General features: G+C 43.6%; 1 protein-coding gene across 1 annotated transcript; it reads right to left on the bottom strand.

The window, feature by feature from the left end:
- Positions 1–3,309: 3,309 nt before the first annotated feature.
- ABCF3 (ATP binding cassette subfamily F member 3) lies at positions 3,310–22,939 on the bottom strand. The gene is made up of 21 exons (XM_066603142.1): positions 22,812–22,939; positions 18,554–18,701; positions 17,728–17,804; positions 15,402–15,454; positions 13,887–13,984; positions 13,614–13,736; positions 12,984–13,250; positions 12,263–12,343; positions 12,104–12,163; positions 11,650–11,706; positions 10,314–10,336; positions 10,167–10,222; positions 9,878–10,078; positions 9,695–9,771; positions 9,567–9,611; positions 9,326–9,458; positions 8,797–8,885; positions 8,025–8,116; positions 6,478–6,610; positions 6,276–6,363; positions 3,310–4,398 (listed from the first exon to the last, which is right to left on the bottom strand). The coding sequence occupies exons 1-21, from the start codon at positions 22,882–22,884 to the stop codon at positions 4,240–4,242; spliced, it is 2,133 nt and encodes a 710-aa protein (XP_066459239.1). The 5' UTR covers positions 22,885–22,939; the 3' UTR covers positions 3,310–4,239.

The following is a 22,939-nucleotide window of genomic DNA, read 5'->3' as shown; positions in this document are numbered from 1 at the left end:
GCCAGGTATGTGAATGGCCAATTCGCTGGGAGATGTGCTTCTGCCTATGCAAGGATTTTTTTCTGCTTCCTCCATGACTGCTGAGCTGCGGTTCTGCCTTGATGGTTTATGTACATGACCACCGCGTGTCCCAGACAGCTGTCGTGCAAAATAACAGAGCGATAGTAGTATGGTCCAAAACTCCAGCAAAATTTATCAGCAGATACTCCTCCTATACTATCCATACCCTCAACACTGTGAAGTTATATAACATCTCTCCCCAGTCAAGGAGACTGGTATCTGTGGTCAGCACCAACCACTGTAATGTCAGGAAAGATTGCCCCTGGTGAACTAGAGGGGACTGTAGCCACCAGTTGAGGAAGTGATGAATGGGCCAGGAAAGTAGGATTCTCCTATCCAGCGAGTGCACAGCTTTGTCCCATCAGGAAAAGATTATCTACTGGAGAGGTCAATCATTAAATTGACTGAAGAGGATCACCTCAAACAAACAGACCACTAAGTCCAGGACTCTCATGTAATGTCAAACGGGGATTGGAGTCAGAATTTAGAGGGAGCACACCTGTGCCTGGAGTAACTCGAAATTTCTGCAAAAGTAGCAGAACAGAAGCACTTATATTGACAGCCAGGCCCAGAGATTCCCAACCCTGAGATGGGAAGAGAGAGGACTTGCAGTAGTTGATAATCCATGTGAAATTAGAGTGTCCAGGGTTTACTAGGATGTCATTGAGATTGTTACTATCTCCCTGGAGTGTTGAAGAGCACCAATGTGTGTGGGGGTGGGAAAGAAACTGTTCCACTGGTGTCAAAAGAAATTAAAACTGCGAACACCAGGAGAGGAGCCCTGAAAAGGGGCTAAATTCAGTTGGAAAAGCATCCAAGTAGGTGTGATGGAAGAGTTGTTGTAGAGTGAGACAGGGATCGTAGCAGGAGATGTCAGCAGATTCCCATGCAGTGGATGAGAAAGGTTAGGAGTGCAGAAGTGAGGAGGAAGGGGGGGGGAGAGAGAATATTTACCTCATAGTGAAATATACTCACCCATCCATAGATGTGACTCCTGTACTCCAGCATGTGCACCAGTGCTTGCCTACTCTTTGTATAGGGAGGGAATGCGCTTGTTGGAAGGCGGCACACTATGGCAGGCAGGTCACAGTCAAAGTGGTTAGAAATTCAGACCATTCATTCTTTTCTTCTGAGGGCCAGGCATACAACAGGGTGGTGGTTAGCTCCATGCTGTTTGTACTACTTGGTGGGGGTAACAGGGAGAGTCTAGTGCCTGCCCTGTTTTCCTGAAGGTAGTCATAGGGGGGGGACCAAAGACCAGTAATGGAAAGGTCTGCCTCCTACGGACATCAATTTAAAACTGATTAGTTTGGTGCCTGCAAAAGGGGTATAGCTGATAGAAGGAGCCAACACATTCTGCTTAGGGTCCACCTCCTTGGGGCAGTAGCTATACCTATGGTGCAAGCTGTGCCCCCCAATAACATGGACGAGAGAAAAGTATTAACACTCATCAGCTCCCTTTGACCATTTCATTAAAGAAATGGAATGTACACCGGCCCAACATAGTCTACTGAATGCAAAGTAATCTTAGCACTGATATAGTCAGTGCTGTACAGAGTTTAACTCGCCCACATCAATCTCCGACTTCTATGGGAATTATAATATAATTCCCCTAGTTGGTTTAATTTACAGAGTTGACTGAGCGTGACTGTATGGTACAAGATTTCAGAATTTAGGGCCTTCTCTTTAAATTTTGCCCAGGATCACAATTTGTCTAAAACCAGTCCTGCCCACTATACCAAGACTAACATTAGTATTAACACTGTATAAAGGTCAAATATTACCACCAGACCTTGATCATATAGTGACTAATAGCACCATACTGTTAGGCCTCCTTCACACAGGCGACACGGTATTGCCGTGAGGGAAAAAAAAAAAAAAAACGCAGCAATAATGCATCGCTGGTCAGTGCAATACCGCTGGGTCTTCGAGGCAATACTGCAATTTTGTAGTGCTACAAAGTCTCATGTGGCACTTCAAAGTCACGCAACTTTGTAGCACCACATGTGAGGATTTTCAGGGGAGGACTTGAAATATAAGCCATACCCTGAAAATAAGCCCTAACTGCAGGGAAGAAAAAAAAAGTATACTTCACCTAGAAGCACTGTCTGGGACTCCGTTGCAGCTTGTTCCTGGTCACTGGCACTGGTCGTCTTCATCTCTTCTGGCCGCGGATTGAAAAAATCCCTGGCAGCACTGGCTGTGATTGGCTAACGCTTAGCCTAATCAGAGCCAGCACTCGATGATTGGCTAAACATCAGCCAATCAGAGGCAGCGCTTCTAAAAGGCAGGGATTTTTCAATCCCCGGCCAGAAGAGATGAAGAATTGTCGGGCAAAAGATGCGGCCGGGTTGATAGCGCTTCTAAGGAGATGTATACTGTACTTTTTCCTGCAGACAGGGCTTAGATTAGGGCTTTGACAGTAGGATTTCTTACTGTCAAAGTTACATTGCACTGCACAAAAATCGTGTTTTCGTGCAATGCGATGCAACAGAGAGGAAGGCTCCATAGGGAAACATGGGCTACAAAACCTCACGAGTTGCTGGCATATCCCTGGGCCTGCGAGTTTTTTTTGTCAGGTTGTAACATGATACAAAACATCGCATGTGTGAAGTAACCCATAGAAAAGCATGGGCTTCACATATATGCGATTTATAGCATTGTAGCAACGTGACCAAATCGCGCAACTTTGTCACCCGTGTGAAGGAGGCCTTACTGAATAAAGACCACTACAAAGATCAGTATTACCAATAACAGTAAATGAGTGCTAAATAATAACACACAGTACGGTCACTGAATCAAACCATTGTAAAGAGGAGTAACAGCATTATATGAGGGCCAGATAATATGTGGTCCCAGTCTGGGGTATTATCATAAAGTTGCCGAAGAAAAGAAAAAAAAAAGAAAAAACCCACACAATCCAAAGATCATTATTACCTCCCCATACAGTGACCATATGGTAGATACAGATATCATTCCGATTGCCAGACTTAGAGTCAGCTAGGAATTCTTTTTTTTCTGCAATGAAGACAACTGGCTTCTACCTCATTTTTCTTCCTTCCTCTGAATGAACATTGGGGGATGGGAGGGGTAATAGGCTGAACTAGAAGGCCATGTCTTTGGAGCCTAAGATACCATGTTTAGCATGATGCGTATACAAGTTATGAAACATATACAAATGTATTCACTGTTTTCTAATGGAAAGGGTATAAATTTTAAAAATAAAAAGGTCAAACAAGACACAAGCAGTAGGAGGATTTTGCTCTTTATTTACATCTGGTTAGCTTCACATCTCCATCTCTTGGCACCTTCAATAACTTAACAGGAAGCAAGAGATAGCGGTTTACATTCAGCAAGATGTTGACTGCACATTACTAGCAAACAATCCACGGTGTCAAGGTCAGAGTCTCCCGGATCAAACAGGGCTAATGCAGGGGGTGATGAAGACACTCCTGCTGAAGGAACTTGGTAAGAAGATCACTCTGTCAATACAGAGGTTGGGGGATACTGGCAAGTTTAATAAACAAGAAACAACCTCACAGGGGAATAATCCTTGGCTGCTGTAGTACATTCAACACGTGTGACCAGAAAATGAGGAATTCTGCAAAATGTAACAAGCATTGAAGTCATACACATCATATACTCCCACTAATAATGGATCAATTCATAACTGATGTATTTTATGGGATGGCAGAAAACTGCAGAACCAAGACATTATAAAGTTAAAATACATAAACATCTGTGCAACAGAAAGAGAGTCCTTGATCATCTGTGTTATGTAATTTAAGTCATGACTGATATACACCTAAAATAAATAAAAGGATCCTATGAGATTTGACCAGCTGTTAGTCAAGGGGGAGGGGGGGGGGGGGGGGGAGATAAAAGAAAGGCGTTGGTTACATACAGTAATCAAATGGCAATGTGCAGTAGAACATAATTTCACATAAACACAGCTATCTCTGCTCAGTCTGTACTGCTGTAGTAATAAATATCTTCTTTCAGTCAGAACATCAGACGGTCTTCAGTAGCTGTAGTGTCCTAGAGCCAGTCTTTGCAGAACATCTGACTTCTTTAAACCTCAGTCTCACATTGGACAGCAAAGTTCCTATCAGTATGTACAGGACACCAGGAAGCTAGGGAGAGACAGAAGAGCATTGGCAAACTCTTGTAGAGTTCAAACTATAGGAAGCCCTCCTTGCGGAACTGCTCTGTCAAGATTTCCCGGTATTCATCGAAACCTCCCTCGATTCGAGTCACACCACCGTTTTCACAGACCCAAAGCTCATGGCAAACAAGGCGGATGAATCGCTCATCGTGGGAAACAAGGATCACTCCTCCCTAGAGAAAGGATACAACCGATGACAACAAGGAAAAAAAACAGAACTGTATTGGTTAAATGTACATAAAACACAAATAAAATATAAAGAAAGTAGCATAAAGTCACAGATTTCAGTGCTGAAGACATTTAGCAGGAAATAATCCCTGAGTAGCTCTGCTCCCCTTCCCTCCCTCATACAGCTAGTAGGGCAAGTAGAAGAGAAGAGCCCAGAGATGACTTCTGTTGTTGGGTCCAACGCTAAGAGTGATCTAGAGGAGTCACATGAAGGAAGGGGATCAAAGCTACTCAAGGATTCAAAAACCATTTCTTGCTAGATACGGTCAATTTTCTCTTTGAAATAAGTGGCCAGGTCTTCAGGAATGAGCTCTGTTAGAGGGGGCTACACTTCTGGGAGAAGGGGGAGTGAACAGTGTTAAAGTACTTCAGAAATAATCAGTAGTGAGGAGATAAGAGGTGAAATACTCTTGTATGGCATGGCAAAGGGCTATGTTGTAAGCGCTGAGCATGAACGTGTAATGAAGGAAATCTGCTGAGGCATGCAAATTTCTCCACAGGCATTCAGAACACCAAGAGCAACGCGTATAAAATGTGTTTGGACATGTGCCAGGGTTACTGCAGTCTTGTGTAGGAAGGGGCGGAATATGGGAAGGGGGGGTCCAGGCAACTTCTGAGAGTTTTACTGTAATGTTTGGCAGCCAGATCAGGACAAAAGAAGGAAGAGATTGGAGACAGCGATGACTAGAAGGAGTCTATAAATTGCTGAGTGTTAATGGCCTGTAGATTTCTGTGTGCGATAGACAGGAGTGTCTTCAGAAGTAGGGGAAAGGAGAGAGAGAGAGAAAGGAGAGTCAGTCAATTGTGTGTGTGTGGGAGAAGCTGCAAGTTGTGGGGCAGAAAGGGAGACTAGGTTGTCAATGATAATGAGAGTTGAAGTTCTACAGGATAGGAACTGGGGGGGGGGGGGGGTCAGACGGCAAAGTGATCCAGAAGACAGGCTTTTTGCATACTATCCTTTTTATCCATCTTGTACATCATGGCTGGACCACTATACAGAATAAGCACTTGTACCTCATGTGTTACCGCCTTTTCCTCAGTCTGTAGGCTTTTGTAAGGAGGACCTTCACTCCTATTGTTCAAACAGTCTATTGGTTTACTACTGTGTGCTATGTCTTATTTTGTCTGTTTATGTTCCCTCTGATTTATAAAATACTGCAAAATGTTGGCATCATAAGATTAAACTATTAAATATTAATAACTTTTTAAAATCCAATCCCAGTTTTGGAAACTGCACTAATACTGAACTGTATGTATAAGGCTCTCAACTGCTTTTCAATGCAGATTAAATAGGGCAGAACAATGAGGAGCGACTACAGTTTAAAAACATATACTTTGTGAAGCCACAAATCCATTTCTCAGTTCAGTTCTTTCCTCCATGTCGCTGTTCCTGCACTATGGTTTATACTGCTGCGCTGCTCTTTTGTATTGGCTGCTGTGTATAAATACAAATTCAGCATGTAGTCAGCCAATTACAGGACAGAATTATTAGGACTACAAACATCTACTCCAATAATGTGGAAAAATATCTGTGTGTTTATGGACCAACATATACTGTGCAAAAGCGTCACAATACTGGCGGTATCCTGGAGCAACTTATGGAAGATGGTAAAAGGTGGGGGATCCGTGAAAGGAGTCACCTAAGGACTGCTAGATTTAACACTGCATAGAGTCGAATCCTTATTATTCTATATATGACATCAGAGGAGAACATTTTATACACATTCACTTCATGTCCAAACCCCCCCCCCCCCCCCCCCCCCAAAAAAATAAAAGGAATAATATTCAGAAGGTTGCAAAGAGAGGGTAAAAGAGCAATTACCCGGAATTTGTTCAGCGCTCTTCCCAAAGCTTCGATCGTCTCCATATCAAGATGATTGGTCGGCTCGTCCAGAATATAAAAGTTGGGGCTGACAAAATATAAAGACCACTTAATATTCATTTTGCCCTCCATACAAAAGAAAAGTTCACTATGAGAAGGAGCTGCTGCAGAAGCTACTACAGAGCAGGTTACATTAACTTACTAAAGCATTGTCATCTGTGCAAAAGCAACACGACTCTTCTGGCCTCCAGACAAACTAGCTACAGGTCGTACTGCAAGTTCCCCAGAGATCCCATAGCTGCCAAGTTGATGGCGATATTCCTCCTCTGGTTTACCTATGAAAGATAGAAACAGTGCAGCACGATTAATGAACATTTAATAATACACAGAATCTATGATATACACACATCTTACCCCGATGTGGGGCAGTTTGTAATCAACACTACTCTGCCCTCATGTGTATGCATTACGTAACTACACTCAATCGTCGTTGTATCAACAGGGTGGGCCATGGGAAAGTAGCCGGAAACAACCCTTATAAAAGCTGCCTAAAAGAAAATCTGTGTTGCCCATAGCAACCAATCACAGCGCAGCTTTCATTTTACCTCAGCAGTGTAAGAAATAGCGACCAATCACAGCGCAGCTTTCATGTTATATACTGTTGAGGTAAAATAAAAGCTGTGCTGTGATTGGTTGCTATAGGCAAAGTTTTGTTTTTTTAAGATTGCTTTTACAAGAGTGCGGTGCCGGGTTAATTTTTCCCCGTTCCAATCTGTACAATCATCATTGGAATGTTCATTTACCGAATAAGAGAAAAACCTTTGAAGGCTTTTGAAAAAACTTCCAGCGTCTACAAAAGTAGGCCAATGGGGCAACGTGCAATGGGACCTCCATGTTGGTTTGCCCTGAGTATTTTGTGTATTTAAAAAAGCTGATGTCTTTGCATTAAACCCATTATTCCTAATTCCACTGTATTATTTTCCTGAGCATGGAAATATCTATATAATCACCATCCCAGGACTGGCTTATATTAATTTTTGTTCAAAAACTTTTTTACATGTATAGCTGCCTGGACACTATTTAAATTGACTTTTTTAATTAACTGTTAGCAGGGCTTAACTTTGGAGCAGGGCTTATATTTCAAGCATCCTCAAAAAGCCTGAAAAATCATGCTATGTCTTATTTTCAGGGAAACAGGGTAGTATTGACAAAAAAAGTGTATATCGTATATGCAGGTTTTAAGTCTGAATACTATCACAAACTAAGTTATGGTGCTGTTCCATGAGGTGATTGAGAGCCGTGAAATGTATGTCTCCCCCCCCTCCTCCGCCTTCAATCACGGCTCTTTGTAGCTGCTTCGTCACCCAGTGAAGATTATGCACAGTCTGAAAGTCACATCCTTAAACCGCATGCAATCTTTACCAGGTGACAGCACAGAAAGAAAAAAAGCAGGCGAGTAGTTAAATAAAAAAAAAAATACAAAACACATTCCCCTCTCCTTTCCCTGCTGTCACAGCACCATAACTTAGCTTATGGTGCTGCTCCAAGGTGATAGGTTTCCTATAATAGAACCCACATGGGGTGAACTAGACAACTAGGAGCATAATAAGCAAAGTGCAGGGGTCAGTGTCTAAAATGGCTTTGAAAAAGGTTTTAAAATGAAAGATTAGCAAATTTTCCTATTTTCTGGATAAAAACATGCTAGAATCCCTTGAATGCTTTCAAAACCCTTTGAGGTGTATGGTTTACCTGGAAACCGTTTTGCAAGTAGCTCCACCGAGTTGACATTCAGATCCAGCTGATCCACATGATGCTGACTAAAGTAACCAATCTTAAGATTCCTGGTGGTTTACAAACATGAAGATACATTTACTGTAGCATAGTAGCAAATGTAGAATACAGATTGGATGAAAGATAAAGATAATGTGCATTCTTTTAAAATGAATTGCATCATACAGTTTTGACAAACTGCATTAGTTTGCAAACTGCAAAATTCTGGAAACAAAACATGCAAGGCCCCGCGTCCACTCTCAATCAGCAGGTCTATAATGCTCTTTAAAGCCAACTTCACAAGGCTGAGCGCGATATCGGACCATGATTCATGGCCTGATATACTCGCCAACCAGGTTTTTAATTGCGAAACAGCCTCGCATCACTTCGGGAATGTAACAAGGCCGACAACCACGGTGGAGGATTGCAGAGTTTCTTCCATTATTTTCAGTGGGAGACCTCGCATTGCGTGTACCTAGCAAATGGTGCGATGCTGCTCCTGACCCCATTGAAAACAAAGGGAGATGCAATAGCACACACGCAGAAAACAGAACATGCTGTGATTTGTTTCCCGCTTTGTGGTGCCATGCAAGGAAACATCACTCATGTATATGACCCCATTCAAAAGAATGGGGTCATATTCGTGTGAGATTATCTTGCCCATCTGAGGGCGGTCTAACACATACACTTTTTTGCTCCATTGCTCCAGCACAATGATACATGACTACAGTATTTGTTGCATTTAGCTAACCTGTGTGCATGACGAATCCCATGCACCGGAGATAGTTCTCCCAATAGCAGCTTCAACATTGTGGATTTTCCTGCTCCGTTCTCTCCCACCTGTAAAAATAAAACACATCCATACTCAAAACCCCTACTACTTAGCAGTTCTAAAACTCAGTCTATGTGGGTTATTCTTTTCTTTCTTAACATAGTAACATAGCATGCTAGGCTGAAAAAAGACAAAATGCCCATCCAGTTCAGCCTGTTTCAGCCCCCCCAGTGTTGATCCAGAGGAAGGCAAGGCCCCTTTATGCTGTTATGAACTGACATTTCTAGAAAATATAAAATGTAGAAATGCAGCGTTCTTGGGTAAAAGAAAAATCCTTTTAGAGAAGCAATTCAAATGCCATTTCCTTTTCTATGTTGATGTGAATGCAAGGGAATGGATAAGTCGCTTAGATATTCACATGACTTGCATTAAATTCCTAGAAACACACGGTGTGGTTCTTCTTTGTCCAGATCTACAATACAGTGAGGTACACACATGGGGCTCTTACCACACAGATACGGGACTCCAGATCTGCAGACACTGAAAGATTCTTGAAGACTGGCTGACCTTCAGAATACCAGAAATCCACTTCATCTAACTGCAAAATTGGCGGAGAGAACTTTTCAAAGCCATCAGGAAACCTGTCAACAGAGATCAGAAGTTCTTATATGCAGCAACTTTAGAATAAAAAATAAATAAAAAATAAAAAAAGCATGCTCGCCAATTTAGGAGAATAAAGAAATGCCCACCTCAATATCACCTCAGACTCCTTTTCTACAGGCTTTAGTTCCGGTCTATAAGAAGTGACAAGTAACCAGCGTTAGAGACTGTGGCTTCCCACTGGATCCATTGAAGAAAACTAAAAAATAAAACTTACAGTTTTTCCAGAAGTTTAATCTTACTCTGCACTTGAGAAGCCCGATTGGCATTATATCGAAATCGATCAATAAACACCTACGAAGTTGAATGTAGAGAGAGTAAATGTAACACACTGAAATCCGCAGCATGTGGAGCATCAGATTTCTCTTCTCCAATTTCTATAAAAGATTTTTATGTTCACCTGTATATGTTCACGATATTGATGTTGTGCCTCATATTCCCTCTGCTGGTTCTTCAGCCGCTCTTCCTTGGTTTTTAAAAAGCTTTCAAAGTTGCCCCGGTAAGCCTCCAGGCGTTGGCTATGTAGATGCAATATGTCTGTTGCAACTGCATTCAGGAAATTACGGTCGTGGGAGACAACTAGAATTGTGGAAGGCCAGGTCTGCAAAACAAAAACACATGGTCATATGTCTGCCATGCTGCTCTGTATCTGAAGAGGAATGGTGAACATGAGTTTATGCAAAACAAACCTGCAGGTAGTTTTCCAGCCACAAGATGGCTCGCACATCTAACATGTTGGTCGGTTCTGTTGAAAAGTAATACAATAAAAGTAAAAAAGAATATAAAAACACTAAAAGAGAACATTTGAAATTAGATTAAACTAGAAGAATACTTACCATCAAGCAAAAGCAGATCAGGCCTAGAAAGAGAGAAAGGATAAATTGCATAATTTACATAAACCTTTTCCTTCCATTCACATTTTATTAGACCCTCTCCAACACAATAATGCACCAGCAGGTATCTATTATAAAAGGTGGTAATGTAAGCACCCATTTGTAACGTCCTGTGGAATATGTTGGTACCACAGAAGATAATTATTGCAATTATAAGGCACTAAGTTCATGGAAGTGCAGGGTGATTTATATTCTTAGTTTCCAATAGTGTGTGGAAAACAGAAAAAAGTGGCTCAGCGCTGCAGCAGAACAAACTCCAGATGAAGACCAAAGATCAATTTTCAACTACTTGAAAAAGTCGCGGTAACACGACGAAACGCGTTGTACATTCCTATTAAAGATCACAAATTGATCTTTGGTCTTCATCTGGAGTTTGTTCCGCTGCAGCGCCAAGCCACTTTTTTCTGTTTTCCACACCTTGTGATATTATCGTCCCCCTGGCTGGAGGTACGATCAGTCTCGAGTCGCTCTCCTTCTTACTAAGGGATAAAGGCACCAACCTTTGGATTTCCATTGGAGTGATTTTGGCTATACGCTAACCAGGACGTGAAGGTGTTCAGTGGGGGACCCTACCTTGGGCCTACCCCCACAGACACCGGGTAAGTCCCGCTATTGTTTTCTCACTACTATTCCATGCACCGTTTGAGTTGGAGCGCGGTCCCTCACCATTAGTTTCCAATAGAGGGTGCATTACTCTTCATAATACACACATCATATGCAACAGGACATTGCAGGAGTAAAAGGAAAGGTGGGGGGTGTTTAGCATCAATCTATAAAAATAATATTTGCAAAATACTGCAGAAGCTGCTGCACAGAGCGATCCGTAGCAAAAAGTTCACAAGTTGTAATGACACATTCTAAGTCTGAATATTTAACATTTCACAGACGACACTGTAAACAGGTGCAAAACATATTATTGTAGCTGTAACAGCATATAAAGAAGGAGATTGAGAGCCAAGTGTGCATTATCCCAAATTTCCTTTATGTGCAGATCACACATATTTGGGATCTAATAGTTGCTGGCAGGTAGATCACTATTAGCAGCGATCGGCATATTGATCAGGTCTCTGGGCAACTTCTACCCCACCATGCCATCCTTACAACATCAAAGTTTCCATGGCAGTCGCCTAATGCAGGAAGGAAACCTCTTACACCAGTGCTAAGCACAATGCCCGAAGTGAGTGCTTTTCACAACATTAAAAAACAGAATGAATAAGTGCAAAGTGGTACAACCCTTCTTCTGCAAGTACAGTTCATACATTTATAATAAATACTCTACCTGCCAAACAGAGCACGGGCCAGTGCCAACCTCATACGCCATCCACCAGAGAATTCCCTGAAGGCAGAGAAATGTTTGAGTGAAAGTTATAAAACTAGATAATAAAACTGGCTTTGAAAATAAATATATAAATAAATCCTACACAAATATCTGAATAAATAAGATCAATTGATTTCGAGTTCTCACTGATATATAACACATGACCATGGAGGAATTAAAAAGCCACTAATAACTAGGGGTGCCAAATCCAACCCCCCTTAACTTCCAAGAAAACTCTTGACCATAGTCAAGCTCTTTACTCAATACATTTTGTAACTTCAGTGCTAGCTTCATCCTTTGCGCAGAAAACTGCATAGGGACAGGAATCAGGACAGAAGAATATCTGAGACGGAGAGGTTAGGTGCAATGGGGTTAATCCCACCTTGATAGTATTCTGCATTACTTGTACACTCACTTGGTCACTTGTTGTTGCATACTGTGTTTAAATCCCAATCCTGCAAGGATCACAGAGGCTCTGAGGAAGGAAAACAGGCATGAAAGAAATAGATTCGCCATCAGGAAAAAAAAAAAAAAAAAGACTTTAAAAGTAAATCCAAGCTATATTAAGGTGTACCTAGCAGGAGCCTTATCTGCCTCTATTTCTTCCAGTTTTCCATAGATCTCAGATAAACGGGTGCTCTCTGTACCATCTCCTCTGTGGGAAAGAAAGAAGTACTAAAAAGGTAAGCAGAAACCAAATGCACAAAATAAATATCTATATGTCACTTAATTAATGCCTTGCCATGAAGCAATATTGCTCAAAATGTACTACATTCTATTAGGCTGGATGTAACCAAACTGCGTTACGAGAAGTGGGCTTGTGATTTGCAGTGACCAAAGTTCATGTGTAAAACGCTCTCTAAAGAGAACTGACATTTTCTGATCTGTTCTTCTGTCCATCAAGACTTATAACTAGAGATGAGCGAGCATACTCGCTAAGGCAAACTACTCGAGTGAGTTGCGGGAGTGAGCAGGGGGGAGTGGGAGGGAGAGAGTGAGAGAGAGATCTCCCCTCCATTCCTCCGCCCTCTCCCCGACCGCTCCCCGGCGGCAGCCGAATCTTTAGAGACGAGCGGGCAGGTACTCGAATAAGGCACTACTCACTCGAGTAGTTAGCCTTAGCGAGTATGCTCACTCATCTCTACTTATAACCATAGAACAGTACAATTTACAAATCAAAAGCCCAAATTTACAATATACAATCGTCAGTCTCACTTTACTAAAAATACTTGAAACTGAAAGCTAAATTTAAAATTAGTCTTTGAAACATCCCTCAATAATATATGTTCACTTACTTTCCAGCACTAATTCGTGCATTAAGCTCTCGCTCCTCTTTAAGAAGACTCTCACGTAATGTATCACATTCCAGCACGCTTTGTAGGGCTGGAGTGTCATCTCCTGCCACCTCTTGCTCCACATGTAGGATGCTGATGTGTGAAGGAACACGAAGACTGCGACTTGCAAGCATCTTCAGTAACGTTGTCTTACCCAGACCATTTCTGCCTACTAAACCGAACCGCCGACCTGATGCCAAATGCAACTCGGCACCTGTCAACAGGACCCTGTCATGAGAAGTTGACGGAATACATAACTATACAATACACAAGCTTATAAAAGTAATTTAAGTTTAATATATATTATATATAAACACCACATTATATAAAATTGTAAAATGACCATGCATAGAATTTAACAAGCAGCACTCTATGCATCTTCACCAAAGAAGAATGAGAACTGTGTGATAGAGGAGCTACAGCCTTTACCAGCTTCTGAGAAGTATGGCACCCAGCCCCGTCCTCTGTAATAGTGGTTGTACTGGCAGACATACTTCACCAATGTGGATGATGGGTTATGGAAGCCTCCAAGTTGCATCTGATCACAGAGCAGTGGTAAATCTAAATAAATGTGATATTTTGTATACTCGCCTCTCTCCGAATGAGACATCAAAGTTTTCGATTCTGATATCGTAGGACTTGTTCTTGCCACTGGATTCTATTCTGTTCTCCTTCTTGCTGGCAGCTTGACTTGCTGAAGCTTCTTCCATCACACTGCATGCATTACGAGAAAGGGAAAAAAAACAAAAACGCATAAGAAAATGTATTAAACTGCATTTATGAATACAACTTTTTAACAGTTACACAATTCCGGCCGTACATTCATTTAACCCTTACACGGGACACCAACACCGTCACACTTACACATTCCCGCCGCCTTTCTGGGTTTCTCGTTCAGAGCGCTTTTCTTGTTTTGCTTTTAATTTGGCTTCTGCTTTTTCCAGCTTCTTTACATCAACAGTCTGAAGATGAAACAATTGTGTTATTGGGAAAAAAAAATAAAACACATGCACACGATCATCTAAACATATCTACAGGTTCTGAAGTAAATTGGGAACTTTCCAAAAACGTGATGAGAAATTTATCATGTTTCACTGCCAAATCACTAGAGGAAAACTGAAGACATCATCAGACTGCAACACCCGATGCTCAACTGGGTTCAAAGAGAAAACTACTGCATGCGATTCCAGAATGCCCTCATACACATATGTACATATCAAAACAAGTTGTTTTTGTTATGACACTGTCATGAAACATTAATGATAAATGTGTAACAATTTAAAAGTAGATCACACTTCTAGCAACCATCTGGGGCTATAGAAAAAAAAAAAAAGAAGACCGCACCACTTCTCTGACTACCTAATGTACACGGGCATTAGTATGCTTCGGTATGAATGGTCACTAGAGATGAGCAAGTGTACTCGGTAAGGACAGATACTCGGGTGCCGGCAGGGCGCAGCTGGGGAGAGCGGGAGGGAGATCTCTCTCTCTACCCCCCCCCCCCTTCCCCCACCCCCGCAACACAGCGCTCACCCCTGCCGGTGAGCAGGCAGGTACTCGGTAAGGACGATACTCGCTCGAGTATCTGTCCTTATGGAGTACGCTCGCTCATCTCTAATGGTCAGCACTGGTCAAATAAAGCAGGTACAGTGTGTTAGACTTATGATGCATAGTAATGCTCAGTTTGCATCAGTCAGTAGTGGTGTGGCCATCTTTGTCCAGGCCTGGAGGGTCGCTTTAAGACATGGCAGAGAAGCAGTAGCTTAAGGGAGTTTTCTGGGACTCTAACACTGATGGTCTATCCTTAGACCCTTCATCAATTAAATGTTAGTATTGATTTTTATTTATATAGGGTCAGCATTCTGCAGCACTGTGCAATGCATGGTCCCGATTACTAGGACTCGCGCCCATCATGACAATGAACGGCCCTCGGCAGTACTTAAAGTCCTGGAAACCCTCTTTAACATGGATAATGCGCTAATGATTAGGTCTCAATGTGATTGTTCCAAGAGAAACCAAGTAATCCTGTAGAGATATGATACCTTTTAATGGCTAACAAAAATACATGATGTTACAGCGAGCTTTTGGACTTACTCCGAGTCCTTCATCAAAGCATAATGAAATGGATCTGAAGAGGCATGCATATTTATATACATACTTATGACAACTAAGTCCGATAGCTGGCATTAATATCATGTATTTTTGTTATCCATTAAAAGGTATCATATCTACAAGATTACTTGGTTTCTCTCACTGAGAACAATCAGATTTTGCTCCACTGGCTAACACCGTACCACATGTTTTTGATTAGGTCTTATAACTCTGCACTCTCTAACCTTAAGTTGATATATTTATTTAGAAAGATAAAATCTATCTTACTGAAGACTGGTCCTTTTTCATTAGCAAGACACTTAAGACCTGAGGATCAACATCTAAGAAGCAGAAAGACAAAACAAAAACATAAATTAACGTTAATTAACATACAATATAAAACATGGAGGACTCTAACCAGCGACAGCCATTTCTTTTCAAATCTCTTTTTGAGGTTTAACAAGAAACTTTTGATAAGCATTAGAAAGTAGATGTGCGAGGTTGCCATTTAACAGTGTTTTAGGCCGTGGACACATTTTAGATCCATCGGGCATCTGAAACCGCATTTCATGCAAGTTAGCACGATTAGATACAATCTAATGAAGTACAAATAAAAGCAGTTTCAATGACTGCTCTCCTGTATACATTTTTTGATCAAATCATGGAAAGAAAAAAAGGAAATATTTCTTATCATCTCCTTAGGGAATGTTTCATGTCTAGCTTGTGCCGTGGCTCTAACCTCCAGTTTGATCAAAAATGTTGAATAGTGATGTGCAGAGACAGATTTCACTGGAAGACACCAGGACATCTATGATGAACTACTTAAAAGGGCCACTCCGCTGATTTATTTCTTGAATTTATTCATTATGTAGCTAATGTTACCTTGGTAAATACTCCTTTCTATCTGAAACCCCCAACCTCTTTCTCCTCAGATGGCCATCTCACATTTGTGTGTAATGCAGCAGCATTAGGCGCTCACATCAATTGAACGACAGGGAAGGCGAGTATACCACTTACATCCCCGGAATCCATGGCTCAGCTACTTTCAGCCTATAAACTTAGCTCATAGGGCGAAAAGTAGGTGTCAAGTAGGTGACAGTCTCTTTAAATCAGTTTCAGTTTGTGTGATGCTGTTAAATACACCTACCACAGAAACTTCCTAAAGGAGCATACAGACTTCTGTCACAGTTACTGATGACACAGCTACTGTAACAGTTATAACAGAGGAGATCACAGCTCATCATCCTGGCTGTATATTTATAGTCTGTAGCTTATTTAGGAGAATATAGAAGGTAATGATAAACTGTCCCCCACCAGGAAGAAATGATATAGCCACTGATATAGCTGTGTTGATGCATCATGAGATAGATGTGAAACTGAAACTTAAAAAAATCTCACTCAATAGGTATCAGACAGGGGGCTGTACTGCATGGAGGGGGCTAGAATACACAGAGACCACCTCCATAATGCAACAGGTAATAGGAGCAAGGATGGGGGGAAAAAAAGTGTTTTTGCTAGAGTGGTCCTATTAAGAGAGGCACTCAGAGTAGCACGAGACGCTCGCCGATCTGGAGAATGAAACAACCTGTTTAAAGATCACTTTCATGTGGCAGTATTTGGTCAATATTTTGCATCAGTATTTGTAAGCCAAAACCAGGAGTGGGTCAAACATATGAAAAAGATGCAGGTCATTCCATAACCGTTTGTCTGGGAAGTTTTCATTCATGGTTTTAGTTCACAGATTGAAAATGTTGACCAGAATACTGCTATGTGAATGACGCCCGGGTCAACCACAGGACATAGCATTGTAGATTTAATATTTACAAGGGATCTGTTGACACCCAAAAAGTAAGAGAATTGCTAAATCTATTAAAGACGGACGTAAAACCTATATTAGTGACAGAAGGCAAAAACATTGTGGAAATAGAAATGCAGAAAATAACTATAAAGATGGAAATAAGGCCATTGCTGACCGTTTGAACAGCTTCTTTTGTCCAATCTTCTCAGGTGGCATTCAGAATCATATGACTGGGCCTGGGAGTACCTCTATTTGTGAGGCCGCTTTCACATGGACACTAAAATTGCACGAAAACTGTGCGGTGAGACGCACAAATATCAACCCCATTCTTTTGAATAGGGCCATACATGAGTGATATTGGAACCCTTGGAGTAACTATTATATCGGCTGTTCTGTGTCATCCAGGACTTCAGAAGAGAAGGATTTAGGGGTTCTGATAGCCTTAAAATGATTCCGCAGTCAAGTATAAATAAGGTTCAGGAAGGAGGTGCATTTATTAGGAAGCTAAACACTAGAACAAGGGGGCACAATCTGAGATTAATTGGAGGAAAGATCAGAAGCAATGTCAGGAAAGATTATTTTACTGAAAGAGTAGTAGATGCTTGGAACACATGTCCAGCAGATGTGGTTGGAAAATCAACAGTAAGCGATTTTAAGCATGCCTGGGATAAACATATCTTTCCTAGGAGAGAAATAAAACGGAAATCTGAGCACAGGCTAGTTGGACCATGTGGTCTTTTTTGTCATCAATCTTCTATGTGTCTAACAATACAATGAGACATGTGGATAAGGATCCCATAGCTGTAATAGTCTTACCATAATCCGTTATCTGGGAGAGCTGGATGGGAGCGTCCAGTAGAACCTGTGCTTGTGACGAGACGTGATGATTCTCCCTACAGCACATTGAAGGAAGGCAATATTGTTACAGAACAATGCCTGCGCAGAAGAAAACTATATACAGTGATCCCTCGCTATATCGCGGTTCAATCATTGCGGCTTCAGTGCATTGCGGATTTTAGATAGCCCATATACAATTCTGTTTTTGCGGTACATATAGGAAATACAGTACGCCACTAACGCTTGCAAATGCGAGATTGTACACGGCACATTATTGGCTGATCGAATGTGCAGTGTATCCTGGGAGCTGATTGGCTCACTGATTGTAGCATCGGTCTGTTTGTTCACTTTTGCGATTCACCTGACAGATTCTTTAGTGTAAATATAACGACACTACTTCGGTGATTTTCACGTATCGCAAGGGTCTCTGGAACTTAACCCCCGCGATAGATGAGGGAGCACTGTAGCTCTTATGCTTTTGTATATATGGCTTGATTACAGCTCTATAATCCTTCCTGTTTTTCATAAATGTCTGATAGATGTGGATCCCACATTTGGGACCTGCACCTATCCTTAGAACGGGCTAGTGAGGCTGCCGCTGCATCCGGGTGGGTGCTGAACGGAAAAGCGCATGTTTATATGGCTGGTTCTCTCCATTCATTTTCATAGCAATCACAGACACAACCAGGGCTTGTGTGCCCACTCCTACCTGGCAGAGCATATTCAATCCATCTGTTAGGCCATCATATATGTGCAGGAATGCAGTATGAGAACTACCAGTATGACACTAATATATATTACTCACATACGCATAGTTCTGAACATCCTCTGACAGATGTCACGGATGTCATCATCATCTTTGGTATCTCCAGACACATCCTGTAGAAGCTCTCCCACCGCCTCAAACAAGTCATTCTCCGATTCAAAGTCAGATTGACCACTGTCAAGGACATCTAGGAAGGAGAAGGAATGGTGGAGATTAGAAACCGCAACTTAGACTGATAGAATTAACAGAAATCTGAACCTACATAATCATCCAGAAGTATTAGAAAAAGTGGGAGATTGAGAAGCAAGAAATATAAGCTGGACGTCATTTACCATGCAAGCCATAGGAGTTCACTGCTGTGTACACTGGATGCGATTTACTGCAGTTTGGAATCGGAGATCAGCAGCAGCCATAGAGGAGCAGGGGCTCCCAGTGAGGGTGGATCTCAAAACTTTATTCTGCCCAGCCAACTTTGGAGCTCCTAACTTACAGCTGTCATGTCATAAAAATTCCTGTTTTCTATTTATGCAGCCAAAAACGTATAAAAAAAAATAAATTATAATATATATTTACACCCGCACACATACTGAAAGGTGGCGTTCTGCAGGAATAGTGGCCTGAATAGTTTCTTTCATCTGCTGCCAATTATATGGAGGTGCTGACACGCTCTGAAGAGCTGACCTGAAGGGGCCATTGATTCACACTTCTTGCCCCAAATTCAGACCCTCCAATTAGCACAGAGCAACAAAACCCTGGATTCTCCTGACCAGACGACGATTTCCAGTGCTCAGTAGTCCAATGTTCTTGTGCTCTCACCTTCCGGTTTCTTCTAGACAGAAATAGCGCTTTAACTGTCTGCCTGCTGTTATGGCCCATCCGTGCTAAAGAAAACCAAGTTGTGTGTTCGGACACATCAGCTGGAGCAACAATGTGTATTCAGCTGTCATCTGCTTCACTGTTTGTCAAAAGGATTCTTGACATCCTCCTGTGACCCCTTTCGTTGAGCAGTTGTTTACGTCCACAGGATCCCCTGCGCTGCGTGGTTTTCCTCGATCCCACCATTCTCGCTATACTCTTGAAACTGCTACACAAGAAGACCCACAAGGTTGGCAGCTTTTGAGCTCATGGCCCTAGTTAGTCTAGTATTGATGATTAGGCCTTGTTCAAAGTCACTCAGATCACTCGATTTTCCCGTTATAATGTGGATTCACACTAAAACTAGTCCACAGAAAACATGCTTGCTCGCTATTTCCACCCCGTGAGCGGAATATCGTAGTTGATTTCCGCTCGTGAGCATGGAAATGCCTGTCCTATGGGCTCTATTTGCAGGGGGATCTGGAGCTCTGGATCCCGCAGTGCAGATACGCCCGTGTGCATTAGGCCTTACCGGGAGGCTGAATAGACACCTGTCACATGAACACTCGCAGATCACCAGCGCCAAGATGACATCTCCTAGGAATAGCTAAAGCCTACGAGCCCGGGTGCAAGAAGCTCAGCTTGGACCCCCTCCCTACTACTTCATGGCTGCAATCTGTCCAAAACATTCTGCTCCATCGCTGGGTCTTAAGTGGCCAATGATACCGCAGAACACCAAGGGGGCAGTGCTAGAGTTTTAAAAGAGTAAGAACGCAAACTCCGAAACACGTCTCTCCCCCCCCCGCCCACCAAAAGAGAAGAAAACATACTGATCATGTTAGAAAATTCTGGTAACACGGCGGGCTTAGATATAGCGACTCAGCTCTAGCGCACCTCTAAATAGTGCAGTCACCAGATCATAGATAGCAGTTCTACACAGTGGTAGTGATTGCAGTGCAGTTACCTCTCGGTTACATATTAATACCCACACATGACCGCTGACACGACAGCGTATCGTGGCCATGTTTTTGCATCTGTAATAAGGTTGTGTGTCTCGGCCTGACCGTGGGTCTCCCAACCCAAACTCTAAGTATCATAAAGTTTTATGATGAGCAATGTTTGAGTTAGCGGACCCACGGTCAGGTCGGGACACACAACCTTCTTACAGATGCAAAAACATGGCCACGATACACTGCCTGTCACCGGCCATAGGCAGGCTTATTATACATATATATCTATGCCTTCATGGATGCTGCAGGGCCAGGCAGCACCACTCTTCCAGTAGATGTGTCTATACAACCGGCGCTCCCGCACCTCCGTCCACCAGGGCTCAGTGCCACGCCTTCACTAAGGACCCTTTTACACGGGCCGATAAATCGTTCAGATTCCCACATCCAGCCGGAATGAGAAAGATCATGGTCCGGTGTACATGTATGCCTCGACTGAACGGCAAATGAGAATCCGTCCGCCGTTCAGTTTGTGCATATATAAAACTGCACCGCGGGTCGTTCTGTATAAACTGGCAGTATTCACTACTGGACAATCCCGGCCGCTGCACCTCCATTCACTGAGCGATGCCAGTTCCTGTGTAAAAGCAGGGACCGATGAGTGGGACGATCAGACATCTGCGTCCAATGGGTGGTCCCGAGGGCCTCACGTTTATCGTGCCGACGACCGGCTCGGCTTCTTTCTTAACAGGCTGAGTGATCAGGAAGTCACAGAGCGCACAGCAGTCAGTCCTCATGTCCATGGGCAAAACTGCATTGTGGAACCGTGTGGACGAACACAGCATGCTCCATTTTCTGCGGTTTCCCGCACGGCCGCCTTCCATTGAAGTCCATATGCGACAGAGAAGACCCCCACGGCAGCCGGACAGGTGAGTAAGGTCTTTTAAGGCCTCATGGCTGCGGGCACAGGTGGAACCTGCTGTGGGATTCTGCACTGGGAATCTGTGCGTGCCTGCAAACATGAGGCCTTAGTGAAGGAGTAAGTCCCAATGTCCACAGGCGGATTTGATTTGCAGGGGGCACCCGCACAGGAGATCTGCAAATCAAGCTGCCCATAGGAAAGCATCGGCATCCTGAAATTACTTAAAGCATGCAGATTTGTTTTGCAGACCTTTTGGTCCGGAAGTCAAATCGTAGCATGCTCCATTTCAGTGCGGTTTAGCCGTATCGACCATCCGCAGTACAGATGTCCCGGCAGAAGAGAGATCCGCGGACACCACTGCCTGCCCGCACAGGTATGCAGGGTGCTCGGCCGCAGGCAGGGTGGGAGTCCGCTGCAGGCTCCCACATGTGGAATCTGACCCGCCGGGGACTGAGTTCTGGTGGACGGAGGTGCGGGGGAGCCAGTGGTTGCGAGGGGTCCTCTGGGCCCCCCTGGCTTAGGGCCCAGGTCACAATTGTGACCCCAATAGCTATGCCACTCTTTTCTACGATATGTCACTGTGTCGGGAAAACCACCATTATACGGTATGAAATGACAGATCTTCTCTACAGGGTTATCCCAGACACTCCCTATAGAGTGCAGCTGCTGCAGCACCTCCTGCGGGTGGGGGGGAGGCACAGGCCAGGGTCACATCTGTCTTGGATCCTCCAGTTGGGGGTTCCGTCACAGACTACTGGAAGAAGTAGCGCTGTATGCTGCTGAGCGGAAACCGAACGGACCCCATTATAGTCAGTGGGGTCCGTTCTAGCTGTCCAGTTCCATCATAAAACGATTCGTTCGGCTGCAGGGATTCACCCTGCTGCAGGTGTGAGGCAGCCTTACCCGCTGCTAGGTGTGATAGACACCCGCGTGGCGCTACCACTGGGCAGCAGATCAGTGGTCCAGCCCATAGGCCCAGTTCACACGGGGGCCGAACTGACGTGGAATTTCCGTGCGGACATTTCACATGCATTTAAACCTGAGACTAAGCGGCAAAGTGGGAGAGATCTGCAAACATCTCATTTGCACGCTGCGGACAGTCCGTGCGGAAACTGGCGTGTTGCGCAGAATTCAAATCCGCGACCTGTCAGTTGTGTCGCCGTTTCCGCTGTGGACTCACTTCTCTCTTCAGGAAGAGATGTCCGCGGCAGGCTACAGGCGGCGAAGCCATGGCAAACCTGCTGAAAGTGGCGCCAGTTTTGAAGCAAACATTCCGCTGCGCAAATCTGGCAGAATTTCCCCGCGGTCCCGTGTGACCCCAGAGAGGAGACTATCCGGGGTCCCCCGGCAGCAGGGGGCTTCCCTGTCACCTCTGACCTCCCACATGGCGGAGCTCCACTCTTCATTCTGTGACCACCCTGCAGCACTGAGAGGAGAAGCATGCAGTGGACGTGTGACCCGCAGCAGTGCCACCCGGCGCATCTACACCCACTGCACCCCCAGACACTGCTGCCCGCCGGCGGAGGTGGCGCCACCTGACGGTCTGCCCCGCGGAGCTCACTGCCCCTCTTACCCGTCACGTATTGGAAGAGCTCGGCGTCCAGCTGTGGAAACTCGCTTCTCAGGATCTCCACGAAGGTCGCCATGTTGGCCGGCAAGCACAACGCAGGCTTAGAAAGAGATCATGCGCTCCGGAAGAGC

Source organism: Eleutherodactylus coqui, chromosome 1 (genome assembly GCF_035609145.1).
Source record: "Eleutherodactylus coqui strain aEleCoq1 chromosome 1, aEleCoq1.hap1, whole genome shotgun sequence".
Lineage (NCBI taxonomy): Eukaryota > Metazoa > Chordata > Amphibia > Anura > Eleutherodactylidae > Eleutherodactylus > Eleutherodactylus coqui.
The sequence above is the reverse complement of the archived record's forward strand: the minus strand, read 5'-3'. Positions and strand labels throughout refer to the sequence as shown.